The sequence below is a fragment of the Echinops telfairi genome, unplaced genomic scaffold (genome assembly GCF_000313985.2).
Source record: "Echinops telfairi isolate 266 unplaced genomic scaffold, ASM31398v2 ScPeMD7_2565;HRSCAF=3150, whole genome shotgun sequence".
Lineage (NCBI taxonomy): Eukaryota > Metazoa > Chordata > Mammalia > Afrosoricida > Tenrecidae > Echinops > Echinops telfairi.
Window position 1 is genome coordinate 7,273,524 of NW_022106463.1, and position 24,067 is coordinate 7,297,590.

A 24,067-nucleotide genomic window follows, 5' to 3' on the forward strand; every position below is an offset into this window, starting at 1 on the left:
TCAAATGAACTTGTTAGCATCCTTCCATGTCGCTGGTCATAAACTCACTCCACTCCGCCAGTCTTAAACGTTCAGTACGTCCCCTGAGACATAGCAGAAACAGTGGCGGATAAGCAAAGCTGAATGTACGGTCGAGAAGTGGGTAAGGGACCTGGGACCTGAGTTGGAGGTCTGGTCCTTGGAGATGGGCTCTGGCTGTGAAGGCTGCTCGGAGCTGGGAACGTGCCTGTCTCAGGTCTGGCCAGCCCTCTCCTTCCCTGCTGTCTCCTGGCCCGGAAGTTGTGGTGGACAGCAGTGCCTCCACAGAGCAGAAGCAAATCTCACTGCCTCAGACGCGCTAACAGCTTCTGTGAGATGCCTCTCCTGGGGATGGGGTGCGGTAGGTGGGCCTTTGCTTTCCTGCTGCCCAGGAAGGTCGTTCGCTCTCTTCAGACCAGCAGCTTCACCCCCTGGCCTCCCTCAGAATGCCTCCCCTGCACTGCCTGCTCCGTCCTCTGCTTGCTGCTCCCACTGTGCCCTCTAGTGGAAGCACTGTGCCCGCTTCACGCCCACATTTCTAGGGAAAACCCGGGGAAGAAGGGCGTTTAGATCCTTCCCTCGCTGCCACACCCGTAGCTGGGCCAGGCAAGCCCCCTGGTCAGGGTCCCCTGGGGCTGCTTTAACAGAGATACCCCAGCAGGTGTCTTCCGACACCCAGAAAGGAATTGCAAGTCAGAACTCGGGGCGCCCCTTTCTGCCTGTGTGGGTGCTGTGGGAAATCCTTGTGTCCGCACCTTCTGGTCCCTGGTTCCTTGGAGAGTTCCACGTGCTTGGCATCTCCCTTCCCCACTTAGGTTGCTTAATATGCCCTTCAGTCATTCCTAACAGATTCCATGGATCAAGACCCACCCTACACAGGAATCCTGCCTCCCTACTGTTACAAAGACACAGCCTCTCTGACTCCCAGATGGGGACCTCCGGGCATGTAGGTTGGGATTTGTACCATCTACGGGATGGCCAGTAGTGGTAGCTGGGCACTGCCTAGTGCCTCTGGTCTCAGAGGAGAGACAGCTGTGGTCCCCATGGGCGGCCAGCCGTGGGATTTGTTGTTTCCCTGAGACTGCTGCCCTGCACTGCCTGTTGCCCCAGACAGGAGAAAACAAGCCCCTTATGAGCTTTTCAAACCTCCCATGCTCCTCACCAAACCGGAATGGAGAACATTATCCTGATGAACTGTGCTGTGCCATTTAACCTAGACGCCCTCCCAGACTGGGCCCGGGTCCGCAGGCCCAGGAACTCGATGCCGTGGGGTGTCCAGCCAGTGCACCTTCCTGCCTGTGCTCCACACTAGCCACCACGCAGGGGAAACGTGGGAAGTGGGAGGGGGGCAAGAGCAGTGAGGTGGTAACCATGATGCTGCCCTTTGCCAGTGTCCCCACTGTCCTTCACAAGATGCTGTGTGGGGTAGAGTGGCAACTTCAGAGTCGGTGAAACCTGGGCCCACGCCTGGCCATCTACCAGCTGTGTGTGGCCTTGACTACCTGACTTCTCCACCCAGTTGTCGGGACGCTTAAGTGGGGAGACCCTCCGTCGGGTTCTTCCTGCACTATCTCTCACAGAGTCAGCTCTCAGGAAGCACCAGCCCCCCATTCATATTTCTCGCATCTACCTAAGTCATTGTCGAGCCCAGTCAAGAGCAGAACAGCCAGGTGACAGGCCACCGTAGGACCCTGGCCGCTCAACCCACTACCCGCTTTGTGAAAGGGCGCTCTCCCGACTCGGGCTGTCACCGGCTTGAGGGCCCAGTTCCCCCTTTATCGGTGACCTTCTGGGTCTTTTTGAAGGATGCAGCATTACATGTGGAGCCTAAGAAGGAACAGCTGGAAGCAGACCGAGACCAAGACCAGAAGCCACGGCTGGACAGCATCACCAGCAGCGAGAGCCTGGCCAGCTCGGGGTTCCAGGAAGAAAAGAGCCTGAGTGATCTGGAGGAAGAGGAGGGTAGGTATCTGTTCCTTCCTGCCCTACAGCCGGAGATATTTTTACAACATACTGTGCATCTCTGGCCTTTTTTTTTTTTTTTTCATATTTATCACCCTAATAAACATCCGTGGGAGACTCGCCGGGTAATGTCCTGAAAAGATAAGATTTGAATTAAGATTATTTACAGAGTTACTAATTTTGACAGGGAACTGTAGGATCGTCTTCCCTCAGGCCTGTGTGGGTCTTAATGGGTTATCACACACACACACACACACACACACACATACACACACACCCTGTGCTTGGGCAAAGTGGGCTGGAGGCCTGGAAAAATCTGGGATGTTCATGTTGAAACCCGAATGCTCTTGAAAATGAACTCTGACCCACTTGCTGGTTTGTTCCATGTTCTGCCACCATGGTTCCAATGACCCAGGACAGGGTGGGGTAACAAGCGCCTGTACGAAACAGTGACAGTCTATTGGTTTCCAGATTCCGACGACTTCTACAAGGAACCCATCACGATGGAGGATCTGATTTCTTACAGTTTCCAAGTGGCCCGCGGCATGGAGTTTCTGTCTTCCAGAAAGGTTAGCCTTGCCCTTGACTGCTTTCCTTCGTTGCTGGTCCTGGCCACGTGGGTATTCCCAGGGATACACACACACCTTTGCTATGCAGATCTGCTTGTAAGAGGACTCGCTCGGGGCTGCGTTCTTCCATGCAGAGTAAGCGAAACAACACATGCCTGCATTCTGTCAACAGGCCCAAGAGCCTCCCCACCCCCCACCCCGAGGGTTTTCAGAATGATGAGTGTGGAGTTCTAGTGGGTCGAACTGGATCCCACGGGCAGACCTCGCAGGCTTGAGGACCAGGCTAATCTGCCTGCCTTTCTCCACCTCGCCCCTCGAGGACCTGCGCCACGCTAGTGCTGCGGCACTGCACTGGAGAGATTCTGCTCTACCCACCCCTCACTGCCCGGGCTGGTGAGGTTGCAAAGAGCGGGTCAGTGTGTGAAGACTGACACCCCACTTTATCAGTGCATGGCCACCTCGGATCACAACACACGGGATGGCCACCTCCCATGGCTGCCACCTTCCATTGTTCCATAGTGGCCTCATTGAACTGCCAAGCCCTGAGGACTGTGGCCCAGGCAACTGACAGCCTGAACCATCAGATAGTGCCCCTCTGCCTTCACATGGCACCTGGCCACACATTACTGCCCACAGGTCCCTAATGCACACAGGGTCGGGTCATAGGGTTCAGCTGTCGTCGGGAATTCGAAATGTCAGCTAACAGATGGTTGATGAATGAGGACTAGGGGTGTTCTACCCACTTGGATTCCTCCACGAAGTTGTAGCAAGATCAGAGTTCTGATCTCAACAACTGAACAGAAGAGATGGGGGGTGGGGGTGGGGGCACGCAGTGGGGAGGCTGTGCTCACTCAGAAACCCCAGCTTCCCAGAGTGGTGGCCCAGCAGGCTGGACCTCAGACCAGCAACCCCAGGCAATGTTGAGATGCCCGTGGCCTTTGGGCCACTTCCCATGGAGGGTGGCTTCCTTCACACCTCGTGGAGGGAGGGGCTCCTGGGATTAGGACGGATAGCCCGGAGAAGACACCGGACATAACGACTGTCTGGTCTCCTTACAGTGCATCCACCGGGACCTGGCCGCGAGGAACATTCTTCTGTCGGAGAATCATGTGGTGAAGATCTGTGACTTTGGCCTGGCCCGAGATATTTATAAGAACCCCGACTACGTGAGGAAGGGTGACGTAAGTGGACTTGACTCGCTGATGTCCCTCTCGTTTCCCAAAGATTTGCACCTCCCGGGCAGTGGGCCCTGAAAACCAGCCCTTGCGGCCTGTGTGGATCAGCAGTCCCCATGAGGCTGTGTGTGGGGGCACATGGAGGTGGCTCCTCCCGTGATGCCGGCGCCACTCCTCTCAGAGGGGCTTGGTGGGAGCCCCAGGCCATCCTCCCTCCCTGACGCTGGCTCCTGGGGGCGGGGGTTCCCTCTGCTTCCGGAGAGAACAGTCTGGACTCTTCCCCTCAGATAAACCCGGATGATTGATTCCGCAGGTGGCCGTGCCTCAGGAAAGGGTGGGGGGTCTCCCAGGGGAGGAAGTTGTCCGCCTCCCGCGTGGCCATGCCTAGCGTGTCCCCGCTGGCTCGTCCTGGCTTGTTTTTGGACACTGTGTTATTTTTCACTTTGGCGGGTGACCTCCGTGTCCTCTCTTATCTGGCCCATCCCGAGGCCTGCAGCTAATGTCCAGTGCTGAAGAGGGCTCCACGGTGGAGGTGGTCAGCGCAGGCCTGAGGCCGAGTTGCGTGGGCCCAGCGCCCCTGTTGTAGTGGCATCCGAGAATGTGCATTCCTAAGAAGTGTCTAGACACCTGGTCCCAAGACCATATTTGGGAACACACGCAGGCATGCACCACAATCCTGGTTTTCTAAGATGGTGTAGACCGCGCTCCCTGGGATGTCTGCCGTGTGCCATTGGAGGCAGGCTGTTTGGACACTTGAAAACCGTCCCAAACCCCTTGCCACGGGGTGGTTCCAACCGTAGCCACCATCTATGGATGGGGTTTCTGAGATGGGCATCTTGACTGCCTCATCTTCCTCCCAGGGAGCGGATGGCGAGTTGGCAGAGAGGTTAAAGTGTTTGGCCGCCGACCCAAACGCCAGGGGCTGGAACCCACCAGCCGCCCTACAGGAGAAAGATGTGACCGCCTGCTTCCACTAAGTCTCAGCTACAAACCCCCTGGGGCAGCTCTGCCCGGTCCTTTAGACTCGGACTGTCATAGCAAGGCTTTGGTTTCGGATTTTGAAGTGTCCTGGTAGCATCATGGGTTGACGGTTGGGCTATTAACCTCAAGCTCAGAGGTTCAACCCCACCCGCTGCACCAAAGCAGAAAGACAAGGCGGTCTGCTCCCGTGAAGATGTCCGGTCTGGGAAACCCTGTGGAGCAATTCTGTCCTGTGGAATGGCTGTGAGCCGGAATCGACAAGAGGCAGCAGGGCCAGAGGGCTGGCTGGAGCACAAGCTTGTGTTGGGAGAAGGATTTCTTACAAGCTCAGGGTCAGGACATGTCCAACAGAGGTGCTGAGGGACCGGGTGTGGTCTCCTAGGGACCTGAAGAGTGGCCACCAGGTGGGCCTCTGAGAGGTTTAGAAAAAGCCCATTGTCCTTTCGTTCCATCTCCCCACGAACTCCTGTTAAGTCCCCTCGCATCTCCCTCGTGCAGCGTAACGACACAGGCCCCCACTTTGTCTCTGTCCAGAAGGTCGGGCTGCCCTGGGAAGTGACCCCCCTGGCTGGCCCTGACGCTCATGGCCCCTGGTCCTTTCCTAGACTCGGCTTCCCCTGAAGTGGATGGCCCCCGAATCCATCTTTGACAAAATCTACAGCACCCAGAGCGACGTGTGGTCGTTCGGCGTCTTGCTGTGGGAGATCTTCTCTCTGGGTAAGTGGGGGGGTGGAGGGGGGAGATGGAGAGACCCCATTGGGCCTACCCGCCCGCCTGCCTTCAGAGCAGCAGGACCCCTGAAGGAGGTGTGAGGCCCCTCAGAGGGCCACCTGCACAGATGGCGACTTTGAGTGGGGCGCACCAGTCGGCCTGGCTACCCTTACCCCCAGCCTCTTCATCCGTCCCCACAAGCACCCTCCTTCTTACCCTCTTGCCCCCCGCCGCTCAGTAGCCTCTGAGAGCTGGGCTGTACTTAGGCCATTTGCAGTAGCGTGAATGCGGGCAGCTGGCCGCCCCCTCCCAGGCCCCACACAGCACCACAGGAGCCCACGTGTGTCTGCAGGAGCCCGCCAGCCTCTGCCAAGCCCGTGCCTGCTGGTCGCAGCAGCTCTTAGTAACAGGCACAGAGACCTCTCCGGCTTCCTGTCATGTGTGGAAGTCATTGCCCTGCTTTCGATGACAGGCACCTGTGGCTTCCAGTCTTTGAAAGCCACTTGGCGGCTACCGTGGCCCGAGGTGACTCGATGCCAGCTCTGTACCTCCCAGCTGCTTCCTTCCAGCTGTGGTGACCGCAGACAGACCAACACCTGGCCTCAGGGCCCGAAGATGGAGCCCCTGGCCCAGACCCAGCGACCTCTGCAGCCCCAACACACACAGTCAGGAGTCCCCATCAAGGAGAAGGTCAGGGGTCCTGGAGAGTAACCTGCCCAAGACCGTGTCCTGGGCCCCCAGCCCCTCAGGTCGGCCCGGCCCACAGCCCGGGCCACCTTTCCCCCAGCCTCACGTCACCCCGGCCCCTCGCTCTGCGAGGAGACGACCAGGGAGCAGCCTCCCGTGCTCTCCCGGAGGCAGGTGTCCTCCCAGGGCCTGACACCCTCCGCTAGCTTCTCAAGAAGCTGACCAGCTGCAGTGCGAGCCGGAGTGGAGAGACCCCTCAGAGGACACTCGTACTCCGGACTGCATGCCAGGAACGGCTGGTGGCTTCGGGTCGCTGCACCAACAGACCCGCCCACCCAGTGGGTGTCGCCAGCCAGAGCCTGGCCCTCACCCTTGTCTCCCTCCCGCAGGGGGCTCCCCGTACCCCGGGGTGCAGATGGACGAGGACTTCTGCAGCCGCCTGAAGGAGGGCATGAGGATGCGGGCCCCTGAATACGCGACTCCGGAGATGTGAGGCCCCGCACCCTGCCTCTGCCACCTGGACACTCCCCAGGGGGGTGAGGGGTGGCCATGGTGCTTGCTTTGTGGCCTTGCTGTGTGGATGAAAGAACTCCTCTGACCACCTGCTCCACGTCTGCAGGGCTGTGGGGCTGGGCTGTGCTGGGAGAATGTTCTAGAAGTGAGGCTCAGAGTCCTCCCACCAGCCCTTCCCTGGGAGAAAGATGCGGCTCTTGGCTTCTGTAAAGGCAACCCTGTAGAAAGGAACAGAAGTAGCCCCGTGGGTTTCCCAGACTGTAACTCCGGAATTCCCACTCAGAAAGAGCCAGCGCACAGCGGGAAGACAGCCCCCTGTGGAAGGGGGGAACCTTCCAGGCTGGGAGAAAGGAGGAAACTGAGGCCCCGCCCAGGACGTGATTAGCCCACAGCCAGCAGTGCTGAGCGTTGCCTGGTGGCACAGTGCTTAAGCACTCGGGCTACGAGCTCATGTGGGAGAAAGCTGAGGCTGCTGCCAACAGCGAGGGTGACAGCCTTGGAAGGAGCACAGGTGGCAGAGGGTCTAAGCAGGCACGCTCACTGCCAAAATGACCATCTGAGAAACCCTACGGGCAGGTCTACGCTGCCCTGCAGAGTTGCTGTGAGTCGAATTGAGCTCCGCGTCAGGGAATGCATTTTGGGGGGTTCAGTGTGCTGCCAGCTGACGAGCCGTGCAGGGAGAAAGAGGAGGTCAGCGGCTCCCACAAAGATCCGTCTTGGAAACCCAAGGGAGGATCTTACTGTGTCCTGGAGAGTTTCTTCGAGTTGGAATCGACTTGTCGGCAATGAGTTTGGTCTGGCTTCCAGGATCCCCGGTGGTGCGGTGCCCAACTTGGACTTGGAAAGTCGGCAGTCACAAAACCCCTGCGGGCCAGTTCCGCTCTGCCCTAGAATGTCAGTGAGTCAGAATGGACTCAGCAGCAGTGGGTTTGGGTTTGGCCATTGCTAATAAGGTAGGAGGGAGCCCTTGTGGTGTAGTGGCTACACATTGGGCTGCTAAGCACAGAGTCGGCAGTTCAAAACCACCAGCGGCTCCGAGGGAGAAAGATGAACTATCTAGTCCCATACAGAGTTAGTCTCAGGAACACACAGGGGAGATTCTACCCTGTCCTGTAGGGTCACTAGGCACTGCCAACGTCTGTCTCAGTGGCAGAGAGAGTAAGTTAGGAAAGTTCAGTCTGTGCCCTGTCCGAGCCCACCGAGTCCACCCCCTACCCCGCAGGCAGTTTCCCCCTCGCCCAGGGTCTGGTGCCAGGTAACCCTAAGGATACCAAGTCAGGTCAACGCCACCTATCTCCAGGACCAGACCTCCATGGCACCCAGCTAGCACCTGCAGCCAAAGAGGCTTCTGGTAGAGAGAAGGCCAAGTCCTCAGCTCAGGGCAGGAGTCTGTCTGCCAATTTTCCAAAGTCAGCAGCAGCTGTGAGGAAGGAGGGAGAGAGGGAGGAAGGGAGGGAGGCCGGGAGTCCTCCCAACCTTGGAAAGCTGCTGGAAGGTCTGGGTGAGGCAGAGCACAGCTGGCTGGCACTTCTCAGATGCCCTGATCTGGCCCTGGCCTCGAGCAGTGTGCTCCTGGGCCCTGAGCAATGGCCCTCCCCTGTGAACCTGCCCGCACACCACCGGGACCCTCTACTTGACCAAACCTATTTTCTTAGTGGTGTGAAAACCATGGCTTCATTGGCCCCTCGACCTGAGCCTGTTTAATCAGATGTCTTTCAATAAGGGAGCCGGTGTTTTGATCACACACACACACACACACACACACACACACACACACACACACACACTTCCTTTGGTGTTTGTTGGGATGGTTTGCATCAAGTTTAAGGCAAAGGAGAGGAAATCAGATATCAGAAACAAGATTCCAACCTTTAAAGAAATAGCAACTGGAGACAGGACCTAGCAGCCAGGACCAGGGAGCAGCCGGCTCACAGAGCTACCTCAAACAGTCACCAGTGAGCGGACGTTGGCAGGGAGCCAAGTCCGGAGAAGAAGCTGGACCAGACTTGTCAAGGACACCACGGAACTCAGTGACTAGGGCGTGAGGTCCTGGGCTGCTGAGCACCTCCCAGGAAGTACCCCCTGAACCCCATGCCCTACCAGGCAGGAAAGCGTTGTGTTTCTAAGAGCGGGTCACCGGGGGCTCGGGGCTACCCTTCATTCACTGAGTGGGGGTGGGGGTGGTTTGGTGCCGTCGGGTCTGTTCCCGCTTACAGGACCATGTAGAACAAACAGCCTCTGTCCGTCTCCTAGGCTGCCATCCCCATGGGAGCAGCTCTTTCCTCCCTCTGGGCACCTTGAGGTTAGCAGCCCAACGCCTTCAGAGCAAAGCCAAACCAAACGCACTGCCAGCAAGTCAATGCCGACTCATGGCGACCCTATAGGGCAAGGTAGAACTGCCCCGTGAGTTTCTGAGACTGTAACTCTGTATGGGAGTAGAGAGCCCCAGCTTTCTCCCTTGGAGCAACTAGTGGTTTTGAACTGAGGACCTTGTGGATCACATCCCAAAGCCTAACCATTTATGCCACCAGGGATCCTCTCAGAGCAAAGAGAGTAAGTAATATACCAATGTTGGGCAGTCGGTAGGGGCAGCTACCCCCTTGGCAGTCACCCACTGCCCTTCGGGCCCAATCTGACTCAATGGGACAGAAGAGAGCCGCTCCCCAGTGTTCCAAAGGCTGCACGGCCATGTTCCCCGGCAGCTACAGCTTTCTCCCGAGGAGGGGCAAGTGGGCCCTAACCGCGGACCTCGCCATCTGGCAGGAGGGTTTGCACCCTGCCTTGGTAGCCAGGTGTTTGCTGCCTTTTATGAGCGGTGGGAAAGACACGGGCAGATACCAATCGTAACCTACAAAACCCGCTGCCCATCTGCATGGCCCGTCCGAGGGCCACCTTCCCCAAGGCCAGCCACTCCAGCTGTCCCCTTGCGCTCCGCCTCTACAGCTACCAGATCATGCTGGACTGCTGGCACAAGGACCCGAAGGCGCGGCCCAGGTTCGCAGAACTGGTGGGAAAGCTTGGCGACCTGCTTCAAGCCAACGTGCAACAGGTAACGTCGCAGCTGCGAGTCCAGCGCCTGGTCTTAGAGTGAGCGGGGGCGGGTTCCTGCTGCTGCTGCTGTGTGGTTTGACCAGGAAGAGAGTCGTTGAGATCACCAGAACTCCCCCCTCCCACCATGCCTCTTCTCTCCTGCCCAAATGCCCCCACGGGGTGCAGATGGCAGCAGCGTTGGGGCAGTTCTGAGCCTCGTGGTCTCCCTCCTAGGAGGGGAAGGATTACATCCCGCTCAGCACCATCCTGACGGGAAGCAGCGGCTTTCCCTTCTCCGAGGGCTTCTTCAAGGAAGACATGGTGGCGCCCAGGTTTAGCGCCGGCAGCTCGGACGACATCAGGTGAGCAGGCTTTCCCCGACCGCAGGTCTGCACAGACCTGCCAGGCAGAATCAAAGGACGGCTATGCCCCGGCTCCCCTCCTTGTTTGTCAGGACGCCCTGCGTGCGTGCGTGTGCCGTGCGTGTGCGTGCACTCCCATGTCTGTGCACGAGCGCGCACACTTCCTGCTGAACCGTCTGAAAGCATTTCAGGCGTCACGATGCTGTAGCGTAGCTCAGCTCGGCGTAGGAACACAAGGTCTAAGGACTGTCTCCCGTGCAGTCCCACGGAAACGTCCAGTCCACAGACCTCGGTGAGGAAGCCTTCGTGGTATCCAGTATCCTAATGACCATGATGCCCCCAGAATGCCCTTCAAAAGAGCTTTCCAAAAGTAAAAATCCGGAAAGGGCAGAATCGGTTCCAGACGCACGAGGCGTGTCATTCCGCGGCTTCAGTGGCGCTGGAGGCCGAGAGTTGGGCTGCTCACCAGAGTCAGTGGTTTAAACCCACCGGCCACGGTGGGGGAGATGCAGCCTCAGAAACGTCGCACTGCAGGGTCACTGAGTCAGAGTGGACTCTGGAACACCCCCTCCTTGGCTCCTCGTGATGCTGGTTTTCAAATGAGACTAGCATTCGCTGATGACACCCTCCAACAGAGCAACAACGAAATCTCCCTTTGCCCCCTCACCTAACCACCGAAGGGCACCTCGAATGTCTGCAGGGTCACTGAAGGGCTGTGAGAGTGAATCGTGAGTGCATTAAGTCATACCGGTGACAGGCGTGTTAAACACGTCCTGTGGGTTCGCACACCGGTGACAGGCGTGTTAAACACGTCCTGTGGGTTCACATCAACCTTGTGAGGTAGCTACTGATATTCCTGCTATCCAAATAGGGTATTCTGGTTTTGAGGAGGACAGCTTGCCAAAATTGTGCAATGGAGGGATAAGGTTCCTTATCCAAATAAACGGTCTCACACGTCTTCCCTGCACCCCTGTCGTCAGGAATCCGCAAGCTTTCTGGCATCTTGACCTGCAGCAGGCACTACTAGGGCTCTGATTTCTGATCGGCAAACCAGGCAGGTACCCAGGGAGGGGGTGGTGGAATGGTCTGAAAGTACTGACAGGCATCGGTGAGGGCGGAGAAGGAACCTGGTGGCCAGCCCAGCCTTGTGGTAATGGGTACAGATCAGTGCATTGTCCATACTGGCCCATCAACCGCTACTACCAGTCTGCTGGCCTGTAGCCCTCCACCACAAGTCTACCAGCCTGTAGTCCTCTATTACAAATCTACCAACCTATAGTCCTCCACCACAAGTCTACCAGCCTGTAGTCCTCTATTACAAATCTACCAACCTATAGTCCTCCACCACAAGTGTACCAGCCTGAAACCCTCCACCACAAGTCTACCAGCCTGTAGTCCTCTATTACAAATCTACCAACCTATAGTCCTCCACCACAAGTCTTCCAGCCCTCCACCACAAGTCTAGTGGCCCTCCACCACTAGTCTACCAGCTTGTAGCCCTCTACTACAAGTCTACTAACCTGTAGCCCTCCACCACAAGTCTGCAGGCCACCAGGTTTCTTCTCGATCCTCACAAATACTACCAAGATGCTAAAGCCGATGAGTTACCCGGTTTTAAAGATGAGAAAGCCAGCTTGATTACATAGATTGGTTGCGTCTGAAAGGGTGAGAAATGAGGACTGGCAGATTAATTTGAGCTCTTCCAGGGTGGTGCACAGCATTGAGCCCAGAGGTTCACACACGTTGCCAGAGCAGCTGAGCCAAGGACCAGAGAGAGGATATTATGGATGGTACTGCCCAGCTCCTTGTGCCTCATCAGCGGGCAGTCTCATGTGGTTACCGGGAGAGCACCTCTCCCGAGTGTGTACTCACGGCACAGGCCCTCGGCCACCACTCTGCCAGGGACCCAGGATGGCAGCTTCTGTTCTTGGTGGTGCACATCTTTACAGGAAGCCGGCCGCTACGGATGAGAGAAGGCCTAGCACCTCACTGGGCACCCTGTTTGACCCAACACAAGGGGTCACACCAAATGATGCCTCAGGGCTCACAGGTCCTGCTCCCTGAGTCCACGTGGGACCAGACGCCTGGCCACGATGGAAGGCCGAGAAGGTCTCTGGACCAGATGGCCGTGGTGGAAAGTGGCGTTACCATCCCGGTGCCGGGAGAACTTCAGGCTTGGGGGGTGTTGGGCAGGCCCTGCTGCAAGGCTGGCCTTCTCTGTCTCAGGATACGGCGTCCATGGCCTCCTGCGGCATCACAGCTGGGCATGCTCCCGCGCTGACCCTCCTCTGTGCCTCTTCCTAGATACGTCAATGCCTTCAAGTTCATGAGTCTGGAAAGAATCAGGACCTTGGAAGAATCTTCCCCACTCAGCACCTCCATGCTTGATGTAAGTAATGCAGCTGGCCTGCTCACTGCTGCTGCTGGACTGCGTCCAAACACAAACGCCAGGTGCTGCAGGTGGAGGGTCGGGTCCATGGGGCTAACGAGGGGCTGGCTGGGAGGGGCTGGCTGGGAGGTCAGGAGCCCCTGTGAAAGCAGAAATCCGTGGTTAGCAGATGACCCAGAGTTCACTCCAGGGTCAAATTCCTTGCGTGGTAGTCATTTCAACCGAAGAGGAATCGAGTGAGAGCATGGGTGGAAAACAGCGAGCAGACAGGAGCTGGCAGAAGTCTGAGTAAGTCTGTCTCGGAAGAAGTACAGCCAGCATGCTCCTTCGAGGGTGGATGCGGAGACTTTCTCCCACACACGTTGGGCGTGTGGTCCGCAGGAGCCCGTCCCTGGGCAAGACGTCCTGCTTGGGAAAGCCAAGAGTCAGCGAGGAAAGAAGACCCTGAATGAGGTGGCCTCACGGTGTAGGGCCCGGTGGCATGGTCTCCTGTGGCACATGGGTCGCTAAGCGTTGGAACCAATGCAGCAGCACCCAGCAGAAACAACTCCCCCTCCCCCCACCGGAGAAATGCCAGCCTCCATTTCCGAGCTCCTCTGAGGTCACCGTCATGTCGATGCACCATGGCTGTCAGCAATTGACCTTGGGGTCCGCAGCCCAGCCTCTAACCCCCGAGGCCACCAGGGCCAACTTCCTGCATTGTACAGAATTAGTCACTGCACTGCAAGACATAGGGTGGGGGGGGGGGTGTCTCGGGGGGCTGCCTGGAGATGCTGGTATTCTACCCACGTCCGATATACGGTCCCCCAAGGTCACAGGAAGGACAGCCAGGCTTCTAGCCAACTGCTCCAGGAGGAAGCAGCATTCGCTCCTGGCCAGGAAGATGCCTCACTCTCTTCTCCCAGGCCCCGGGACACAGGGTCTTGTCCACCCAGGGCTCTTAGAGCACACGTGCTACAGACCTCAGGGAGGAACCCCGAGGGGGCGGCTCTGAGTGGAGCTGCTAACAGCAAGGTCAGTAGTATGAACCCACCAGCAGCTCCTCGGGAGAAAGGGCGGCTGTCTGCTGGCATGGACACCTACGGGGTCAGCTCTGTCCTGTCCACAGCATCACTCTGAGTCAACTCGGTGTCAGTGAATTTGGTTGGCGTCTGAGGGGTTTTTGTTGCCGGTGTTGTTTTTTCACCACCCCAAATCAACGACAGTTGCACCCCCAGCTGGCTTTTTCTGGGCACCTTGGCTGCTGTTGAGCCAGCCGGGACGTCTGCTCCCACAGGCTAGGTCAGCACCAACAGAAACAGCATCTGCACCACGGGCATTTTCTGTGACCGCCTCTGTTGGTCCACAGTGCAGTAGAGGAAACCCTGACAATGGGGTGATCCCGGGGCTCTCAGAAATGCAGGCGCTCAGCCCAGACTCCTAAGCCCCCTGCTGACCAGTGGGAGGAGATGACAGCGGGCCAAACATGCGTGATGTCCCCCCCACACACACATACACTTCACCCCTTTCCTAAGGAGCCTGATGGTGCCTGGGTTGAACACCAGGCCACTAACCCAATAGTCGGAGGTTCAAACCCACCAGCCACTCCACAAGAGGAAACTGAGACCATCTACTTCCGTAAAGACTGACAGCCCCGGAAACCCTCTGGGACCGTCCCACTGGGCCATATGGGGGCTCTGAATGGGAGAGGCATTGAAGACCAAGAGTGCAATTCATCACCCCTCCCCACGGGAGCAAGGTGGAGAAACAAGGCCATCATTGCTGTCTGATAGGACAGGAGCTGAGCCCAGGGAGAGGCCCTCAGGTGGAACCCACGGCCGGGGCATGTCTCGGGAAGAGTCACAGGGCATCCCCATGAAGTTCAACGTTCACAGTGGCCCATGAGGGAGCAGGGGGGGCCGGTAGCGTCTGAGTCTGCACTGGAAACAAAATGGTCCTCTCATCTGCCATTTCGTGGGATTTTGGCACCTCACGGCCACTAAGTCAGTCTGCGTGACCCCGGGGCCCCGTCCCCTGCCCTGCAGCTCTGGTGGCTTCACATAGCAGCTTGCACACAGGTGGCCTGTGGCAACTGCTCACCCTTGTTAAACCCGAGAGGTGCTCTGTCCCTGCAGAGAGCAGGAGCGCATGGCTGGGAGTGGCAGGGACAGTGTGGGGCTGCGGCCAAGAGGAAAGCTTAGTCTCTATCTGCAGGGCTCGTGGTGGGTGTGGGCGCAGGGCACAGGGAGTCCCAAGGCAGCCCCGGGACTAGGTGTGGAAAGAGAAGCCCTGGTGGTGCAAAGGGTCAGGCATTCGAAGGTCAGCTGTCCAATCCCACCAGCCACTCCATGAAAAAAAGATGGCACCGGCTGCTCCTGCCTGTAGCCTCGGAGACCCTGTGGGAAAACTCAGCTCCGTCCTGCTGGGTCGCTATGAGGCCGGGCAGCAGTGGGTGTCGACACCATCCTCTTCTCCTCCCCCCAGGACTACCAGATGGGTTCGAGCACACTGCTGCTGTCCCCGCTGCTGCAGCACTTCCCCTGGACCGAGAGCAAGCCTCAGGCCACCCTCAAGATGGGGTAAGCATGGGGCCACCCCTCCTCTGAGCAGCTGGTGCCACTGTGGATGGAGCTCCGTTTGCAGGGCAGCGTTTCCAGCTCCCCTTGCCCCCAGAACACACAGGGGAGGTGGTCTGCTCCTGTGAAGGCGCCACTCTGCAAAGGGGGTGGGGTGGGGGGCACACGGCATCCGCTGGAAGCTCCAGGCAGCCTCTGCTTTGGGGCTGGCAATGTTCTAAAATCGAGGGGACAGTAGTCAGGACACCCTGCGAAAGCCCTACAAAGCACCTGATGGGGTGGTGTGGACTCCTGCCCCAGCGATGGCAGGCAGCCCTCTCAGACACAGCCCAGCTGGGCGCTGGTGTCAGCCCATCATGGGCAAAATCAATGATGGCCGGAGAGAGCCAGAACCGGATGGGACAGGACTGCCTTACTTTCCTGTCTAGGAAGTTCTCGGCCTTCGGTGTCACCTGGGCAGGGTCCAGGCTCCCCGTCCTCTCGCTCCTGGGGAGCGGGGACATTAGCATGGCGCACCGCCATGTGTGGGCCAAAGGCTCCAGTGTTCCCAGGCCCATGGTCATGAGCTGGCTTCCTTCAACACCGGGCTGATGGTGGGGCCCGGGGAGGGCCCCCACAGGACCTAGGGCAGCCCGTGAGGGGGTGGAATCCAAGGGGTCCCAGTGATAGCGAGGGCTGAGCTCAGGGAGACGGTGGTGCTCCAGCACTCACAGCCATTCATCAGCAAGAAGAGGCGGCGGCCTGCTCCTCTCAAGGTGCACAGCCGGGGGCCCCGAGGGAACACTTCCTCCCCTCAACGTTTCCCTGACTCGAGAGGCAGGCCTTCAGCCACCTACCCCTGCTTCAGTGACACCGTGCTGACGCTAGGGTGGGCAGCATAGACGCACAGAGGTGTGGCTGCTGACGCAGGGATTGGCGAGGGAAGGACAGAAGGGATTGGCGCGCGCACATGCATGGACATCACACCCACCACCACCACCGTGGGTTTCCAAAACCAGCAACCTGCTAGGACGGTGGAACTGCCCCTGTGAGTCCCAGGACTGTAGCTCTTGACGGGAGTAGAAAGCCTCCCGCGGAGCAGTGGTGGCTTCCAGTCACTTTGACAGCCTTAGGAACGCTTTGGCGTTAATTCCCTGAACCCTGGGGGTCACTCTGAGTCAGGACCCACATGGGGCCAATGGGTTTGGCCTGGACCTGCTTTCCCTGGAGGTGGGGCTGGAGCCCAGTGACCCACCAGCTCCCAGCTCTTACCTCTGCCTCTCCCTGTGTGTCTGTCCGCCCTTTCTCAGCCTAAGAGTGACCAGCAAAAGTAAGGAGTCGGGGCTTCCAGATATCCACCGACCGGTGCGCCCCTCCAGCTGTGGGCACTCCCAGGGGGGCAGCCGCCGCTTCACCTACGACCCCTCAGAGCTGGAGAAGGAGATGTGGAGCTGCTCGCCGCCCCCAGACTACAACTCGGTGGTCTTGTACGCCACCCCGCCCGTCTAGTGGGCCCGAGCGTCCCAGAGCCAGGAGGCCGGCCGCACCTGACAGTCCCTGCTTAGACACATCCGCCCATTCCCCCTCCGCACAGGGAATGCTCCCCCACCCCGTTTAATCTGCCTTGTTTTATTTCCCCCTTTACACTGACTAACACGAATGTAAACCAGACACACAGAGACATAGTGAGGAGGGGAGAGCGCTGTGGCCAGGTCACTGGGTAGGCAGGGCTCCAGAGAGCCCAGCCCCACCCGAGACCTCAGGGCCCCCAGGGTGGGCACTTCCAGGCCCTTTGGGAAATCTGAGGAGGGGGCTTCAGATCGTTCATACAGACTGGAATGAAAAGTCCTTGGATTTGTTTAATCTGGTGGTGCATGACTTTTCTGAAGCCAGCCAGGGCACTGCCAGTGCCCTACAGCCCGGGCAAGCCTGGCCTGTCCCTTGTGGGGGAGGGTAGGGAGGAGGTCCACAGCTGCAGTAGCAGGTTCCAGAAGAATGGGCAGCGCCTCACATGAGGAAGGAGAGGGTGAAGGGTGGCATGCAGCAAGGCCACCTGAGTGCCACCATCCACCCAGTCCACGGGGACAGGGAGGGCGGGGCCTGAGGGGTTCCCTCCAGGTCTGGAGGGGACATATATGTGTAGCTGGAACCGCAAAGTGAATCTGAACCAGAGGCAGGGAGCTGGCCTGGCCATTTGCCCCGGGGCCTGGCGCTTGGCACTGCCGCTGCCCCCAGAGCACCGGCCGAGACCCTGCGCGAACTCCATGAGGTGGTCGCCTCATCTGTGTGCGTGTGTCCCATCTAAGTCTGTGTTCGCAGTGTTCTGTTCATGCCTGGTGCAGACACTCCACTGTGGGGACCCCGGACCGCTGAGAGGATGGGCTCTCTCGACCCAAAGGACGGGCCCAGCAGCCAGACTGTTCTGACCTAAAGCACAGCCAGTGTGCCCCACCCCCACCCCACCAGCCTCCTGGAAGAGTGTTAGCCCAGGGCTGACAGGTGACCCGTGGCCAGGAAGGTGAGGAGTGGGACATGCAATGGTCATGAGTCCCCCTTAGCCCACGTGGGACTTTGTCCAGGTCGGTGGTGAGGAGCGTGTGGTCAAGGAAGGGCTGGGGCCCTGGCTCTGCAGCCTAGCCAGGCTGGGTGTGTGGCCAGGAAGGTGAGGAGTGGGACATGCAGTGGTCATGAGTCCCCCTTAGCCCACGTGGGACTTTGTCCAGGTCAGTGGTGAGGAGCGTGTGGTCAAGGAAGGGCTGGGGCCCTGGCTCTGCAGCCTAGCCAGGCTGGGTGTGTGGCCAGAAAGGTGAGGAGTGGGACATGCAGTGGTCATGAGTCCCCCTTAGCCCACGTGGGACTTTGTCCAGGTGGGTGATGAGGAGCGTGTGGTCAAGGAAGGGCTGGGGCCCTGGCTCTGCAGCCTAGCCAGGCTGGGTGTCTGTGACTCGCCCTCTCTGTCGTCAGGATGTTGGCACCTGACTGGTGGGCCTGGGAAAGGAACCAGGTTCCCTGGTGGCACTGGGAAGTGGCGTCCAGCGGGAGGAAGATGAGGCTCCATGCCCCCACTGAGAGGGTCAGCCTGCAGGACAGCCGTGAGGGGAGCCCATGCGATGGCAGTGGGGCCTGGGAGCAGCATAGTTCCCTTTGGGTCACACACAGCGTGACTCCATGGGTACCATGACACCCGTCACTTTGTGGAAAGGCACTCTGGAGGCACGAGAGCCTGGGAGGCCGAGGCTGGGTCACAGGGTGTCCATCCACGGCCACCAGAGAGCCCAGCACGTCCCCTTCTTTGCACCCTCCCAGAGCCACGTGGACACACAGCACAGCCAGGAGGAGCGGTGGGGAACCAGGGCCCCTGCCACCCTCTGGTTTCACGAGCAATCAGGGAGCACAGAGCAGAGGCTGAGCCTCCATCTGAGGTCTCTGTCAGGGCCCGCCTTCCTCGCGGAGACGCTAAGGGGCTGACGATTCCTGCTACCCCAGTCACTCAGGTCTGTCGCTCACAGGAGCCCGCCCCTCAAAAGGTCATGAAGCTTCCCCCACCCCCAATGGCTTCACACCAAAGGGGAAGCCCAGAAGGGCGAGTCTCCAGCCATGAGGTGTTTCCGACAGATTGGCCCCTCGGGACAGCACCTACTGAAAGCTTGGGGGCCCAACTCAAGGACAGTGCTGTCAGAAGCCTGGGTTCTGGCACCCCACCCAGGCACGCGTGTTTCCTTTTCGGTGATGCGTCTCCTCGGGGTGGGGGTCGGGGATGCTGAACGCTCCTCCCAGGGGCCATGGTCAGGCCACCCCGCCGAGTGTCCAAATGCTTCAGCAATGTAGCCCAGATGAGGCGAATGTGGCGCGTGAGAGCCACCTGCTAGCCCCTCCCAGGTGGACGGAGAGAAGCCTGTCTTCGACTGATGGTGGAGGCGACCACACGTGTGTATATAAGAGTGTGTATGTATGTGTGCCTATTTAAGGAAACTGGAATTTAAAAAATACTTATATAAAAGCCAAGGGTATATGCTGCAGATACAAGACACAGTTTGGTCCTATATTTCTAGTCATTTATGAATGTATTTTGTACACAATCTCCATATAATAAACTTAACTGCCAAAGCACCCATCTGCTTCCTGACTGGCTTGTTAAGTGCCCATAAGGGTCAGAGGCTGCCCTGCAAGTGGGGGGACATGACTGCTGTCGGGGGAGCTGTCGTTAAACACACTAGCCGCGAGGCCGGCAGTTCAAACCACCAGCTGCTCCCCAAGAGCCCCTCTGTGCGCGCTGCCATCTACCCAGGCACTCGTGTGCAGGAGACCACAGTGAGGGTGCAGGGTCCTGGAGCCCTTGCTTGGGGGCTGTGACAGAGTGGGACGGTCCCTCTGGCCCTTCTCAGACCCTCCTTTCTCTAGGACGGTGAGGATGGCACGGGACCAGGGGCGTTCCATTCGGTGGGCCAGTCGGAGTCCTCTTGATTGTGTTTTGCAAATCTGTTAAGTTCCATTGGCACAATTCACATACCACCCCTCTCGGTAGTTTGAACACATGAAAGTTGTACAGTCACCCCACTGAACCTTTAGAATGTTCTCCAACAAACAGTAGTCCTTCCACTGCTGCTGCAGAGGGAGAGACAGGCTTTCTGCTCACACAGAGGGCCGTCTCAGAAACCCACGGGGGCAGTCCCACCCTGACCTATCGCGGTACGGTGAGTCTGGATCTGGGAAGACAGGGGTAGCTTCTTTTTTTGGTGAACTAAACACTGAAGGGGGATGTACCCACCCCAAACAAACTACATTTCTTGGGGTGGGGAGTGGGGGGGACCAGCATGCAGGTGCACTGACTTGTGACATTTACTGGGCTCGGTACAATCTGTGGATGGCATACTCTTCCTCTCCTGAAACACAGGGCCCTAACAGAGCTGCCCCTGGGGATGTCCGTGACTGAAAGCTTCGTCCTTCTTCCTTGGCACGGCTGGTGGCTTCCAGCTGCTGCCCTTGCAGTTAGCAGCCCAGCACCTCACCGTGACTACACCACCGGGGCGCCTTAGATGGGGGCAAGTGGGAGCTAACCCTCTGGTGCCATGGGAATGCTCCCCACAGGCCAGCAACGGTCAACTCCAGGGGCTGCAGACCAACGCACTCACTGCATTTCCAGGACAGCACAGCCCCCAACGTGGTAGATCCGATGAGGAAGGGTATCCTCACTTGGACGGGGAGAGGGAACGTCTCCCATGCCCCAACCTGTCTCCCACCCAGCTGCACCTGCAGGTCTTTATGCAGCATCCTGTCTGGGAGGTGGAGAGTGGGGGAATGCCACCCTGTCCTGCTGCTCTAGCACCACCAGTCCCCTGGTCACCACTGCTCCCCATCTCTCAGAACCGCAATCCCCCAGCTACCAGCCCGCCTCTCCGTCCCCCTTGATAGCACAGCCTCCAAGGTGCTTACCCAGGACATTACGCCTCTCCTCCAAACCCACCACAACCCGGCTTCCTCCCCGACCCTCACTGAAGCAGACCCAGCCAGCTTCCCACCCGGAATCACAATGGCCCTCTAGAGCGCTCCTGGGGAAATGAACGCGGAACGAAAGATAATGAAGCGTTCCCACTAACTTTTGGAAGAAACCCCCACCCTGTATTTTTCCTAAGGGGGTTCTGATATTGGCCTGGGAAAATCCTTCTTTAAGATCCCAAACCCCTGGCATCGAGTGAATTCTGACTCATGGCTACCCTGTAGAGCAGTGGTTCTCAACCTGGGGGTCGAACGACCCTTTCCCAGGGGTCACCCGATTCATAACAGCAGCAAAATGACAGTTATGAAGTGCAACGAAAATAATGTTATGGTGGGGGAGGGGGGGGTCCCCTCCACATGAGGAAATGTCTTAAAGGGTCTTGGCATTAGGAAGGTTGAATCTAAACCCTGCAGTGCCCCCTTCCGTTACGCAGAAGTGGACTCGTCCGACTCCCGATGGTCTCAGCGCCTGGGACAGAGACCTCAGGCCGAGGCAGCACTGGGCAAGTACTGTTTGTGTGTAAGCTCAGCCACTGCCGCCGCCCGAGCCCCCACGACTCCTCGGTTCTCATCACCAGACGCCAGCGCACGCGCACACCTCTCACCTGTCAACGGAACTCAAAGGCGAGCTTGCTTCTGCAATTCTTTATTAAAAATAATGCTGTACACATAGGACTGAAGAGAGGAGTGGAGATGGGGGAGGCGTCTCGAGCCCGTGACGCTGGAACAGAACAGAACAGACGGGGCTCGGGCGGGACATCCTGGACACACGGCCACAGGACGAAGTGACAAAGGACCCTCAGGTATTTACAATGAAGCAGATGCACCGCACAGAACTGGAAATCGGGACAGAAACAGCTCTTGAAGAATGGCACTGGTGAGGTGACATGATTCCAGGGGTTGTCGTGGTTGGCGGCGTGAAGGCTACCGGGATGGAGGATCCAGGGAATGTGGCTCTTCCGTGGGACTCCTCCCAGATCCCAAAAGCCTCCACGAACCACTCAGACTAGCGCAGAGACACCCCCTACGTGGAATTACACTGTGGACAAAGGAGGACTCCCCAAAACAGCAAGGCAGAAGTGAGAGAGAGTTCTCTTTGGGGGAGGGGGGGTAAATAAAAACCAAAAAAAAGTTCTCAATGAAAAATAAATATAAAACAAAACTAGAAATACATATGCTTTACCTGACACCAACTGTTCTGTGATTTTCTTTGGGGGGTAGGGTATTTACTCATGAAAACACCTGCTGTCCATCATGTAAAGTCCCCCAAGTCCTGAGGCCACCAGGGGCTGGAGCCCCAGGCCCACGTGATGCAACGCTCGGGTGGGTGACTGGAATGGCCTTGCAGAACACAGCCTGCTGGTCGCGAGGGAGCCCCGCCCTCCCTTCCTCTTCTCTCACAGAGCATTGGTCCACAATTCACTGGTCGGAAAGTTCCCCAACCCCCCAACCAAAGAGAGAGGTATGACCCCTTTTCCTTTCCAAAGAAAACAACATGGAAAACAGGAATCTCCAGCCCGCTGATAAGTTAAGCACTTCATATTTCTTATAGAATACAAGTCTTTTTTTTTGTACAAAAGAATTACAATATGATTTGTCAAAAAACATATAAAAAAGACAGCTGCTCTTCCTCAAATACAGGAGCTAGTAATGATAAAAGACGACTGTGTTCCAGGTCTCTCTAGTTCTTGTTCCGTGTGCGTGTGCGCACATGCAGGTAAAAGATGATGGTGCCCAGTGTGAGTGATCCTCGGATGAGTCAACGCTCTGTCCCACCGTCTAATCCGTTGATCCCAAATGCAGTATCGGATGCTCGCTGTCACTCGGCCCCACCCGGGTGCTACCAGACCTGGGCTGGCATGAGTCACCAAGGGGGTGCCAGGGGGTTGGGGGGGGGGGAGGGCGGACTCTGGTCCTCAGAGCTTTTGGGTCACAAAAGAGCGTGCATAAGAGAAAAAAATGGGGGGAATTGCTTTTTCAGGTGGCAAATCGAGGCAGTCATTTTAAAGCTCATAAAAAAGTGGAGGGGTCGTAAAAACATCTCTGAAAACTACAAAGGCGATGTTGTTATTAAAAGAGAGGCCTGAGGCGCCAGCCACCCTGGCCCCCACCCCCGGGCACCAGAGCAGCATGGGGAGTGCCCCGTGGGAAAACACTCGGGCCAGGGAAGGAGAACAAGTCCTCATCACGCGCTTCCTGTTTGTAGGTGTCTGGTTTTGTTTGCTAATTTTTTTGTTTTACTTTTTTTTAAGAAAGAAAATTCCTATGTATTTGGCAGTCTTCAGTATCAAAGTATAAGCATTTAACTATAACCCCGCGGCGTTTGGCGACCATGGCATGGCCCCAGTGTTTAAGGAGGATGAGCAGAGACCGTTAGGGCCGCGCTGAGATCGACGCTGTGTGGGCCGTCCCCCAGAGGGAGCTCATTATCAAAACGTCCATGACTTTGGGCTAAGCAGGGACTGCGAAGGCACAGCAGGACGCCGACGTGGCTCCAGGTATGGGCTGGACAGCTCCAGCACGCTCCGGGCGCCAGACCACTGCTGCGCCGTTCCTCTTGGCAGCAGAGTCTCCGTGTATTATCCAGTGTCAAGTACCGTAATAAAGCTGAGCAGGACTTCAGACCCCAAACAAACCAGAGCCTAACAGCAAACTGCAAGCACACCTACAGAGCCACCCTTTCCTGAACTTGAGGCTCTAACAACGAACAACGTCGTCTCTCAGTCTCTCTCTCCTCAGAGAAAGCGCATTGCATACACGGAGCTGCAGCTGGCGGGCAGGGAAGCCTCGCTCATTCCACTCACTCCTGAAAGGCTCAGTGGCGTCTGAACACAGAGCTGCCGGTGGGCAGGCCGTTGGTGGTGGTGTGCATGCCCCGGCCTTGGGGCGGGTCCACACCAAGGTTCACTCTCCGGCACTCCCCCAGTGGGCCTGCCACCCAGTGCCAAAAGCACACTTGGGCACCAACGGCGGGCAGCACAGTGGCAAGAACAACCACTACACTGTCTTTCCAGGACAACTTTACCTGGTCCGATAAGCCTCCCGGGCAGCCCCCCCACCGCAATCTCCCCAGGGACACACACAGCTGCCCACCACGGCTGCCATGAAATGGCCTTGGAAACAGTGCCCCTTGATAAGTCTACATTGTGGCAAAGAGCTGAAAGGTCAGAAAAAAATGTCTCTGTAAAAAAGTAAAATTAGTGCATATACAGGTGGGGGGTGGGGGTGGGTTGGCGTCCCTTAAGCTAAAGCAGACTCCAGGCAGGGATGGCCCCGCTGGCAGCCAGGGTGCCACCAAGCACCAGCCAGTCTTCTTCAAGTAACAGTGTACCTGACTCAAGTGCGAGCAGCCTGCGCACCTGCTGTGTCCCCAGGTGTGACATGAGATGACTGACGGCAGCTGGCGATCGGTCCAGGTCCTCAGCAGTGTCCGGCGGGCTGTCTGCTCCCACAAAGACTACAACTGGCCACCGGCTGCCGCAATCAGTTCTTGGAACGTGTTCTCAAAGCAGCGCTTCAAGTCACTGTACGTCACCACGAGGACGCTCTTCTCGTCTCGGGAAATGAGGCTGATTTTCTCGGGCACACCTGCGTCCAGCTGAACCAGGGACACACGTGCACAGCGTGAGGGTCGGGGCCA

The 24,067-nt window shown here is 57.8% G+C and overlaps 2 protein-coding genes across 8 annotated transcripts in view; one reads left to right on the forward strand and one right to left on the reverse strand.

Annotated features, from left to right (window-relative positions):
- Positions 1-19,041, forward strand: part of FLT1 (fms related receptor tyrosine kinase 1) — a 181,090-nt gene extending 162,049 nt beyond the window's left edge. Inside the window, exons 23-32 of the mRNA XM_045293991.1 lie at positions 1,824-1,980; positions 2,452-2,549; positions 3,608-3,730; positions 5,311-5,422; positions 6,493-6,592; positions 9,560-9,665; positions 9,881-10,008; positions 12,313-12,397; positions 14,861-14,955; positions 16,242-19,041. Of these exons, the coding sequence (XP_045149926.1) occupies positions 1,824-1,980; positions 2,452-2,549; positions 3,608-3,730; positions 5,311-5,422; positions 6,493-6,592; positions 9,560-9,665; positions 9,881-10,008; positions 12,313-12,397; positions 14,861-14,955; positions 16,242-16,440 (1,203 nt within the window). The 3' untranslated portion in view covers positions 16,441-19,041. The remainder of the gene's footprint in view (positions 1-1,823; positions 1,981-2,451; positions 2,550-3,607; positions 3,731-5,310; positions 5,423-6,492; positions 6,593-9,559; positions 9,666-9,880; positions 10,009-12,312; positions 12,398-14,860; positions 14,956-16,241) is intronic.
- Positions 19,042-21,057: 2,016 nt separating this feature from the next.
- Positions 21,058-24,067, reverse strand: part of PAN3 (poly(A) specific ribonuclease subunit PAN3) — a 94,124-nt gene continuing 91,114 nt past the window's right edge. For all 7 annotated transcript variants that reach the window (XM_004715143.2, XM_045294017.1, XM_045294016.1 and 4 more), the window contains one exon: positions 21,058-24,025. In XM_004715143.2, the coding sequence (XP_004715200.1) occupies positions 23,885-24,025 (141 nt within the window). In that variant the 3' untranslated portion in view covers positions 21,058-23,884. The remainder of the gene's footprint in view (positions 24,026-24,067) is intronic.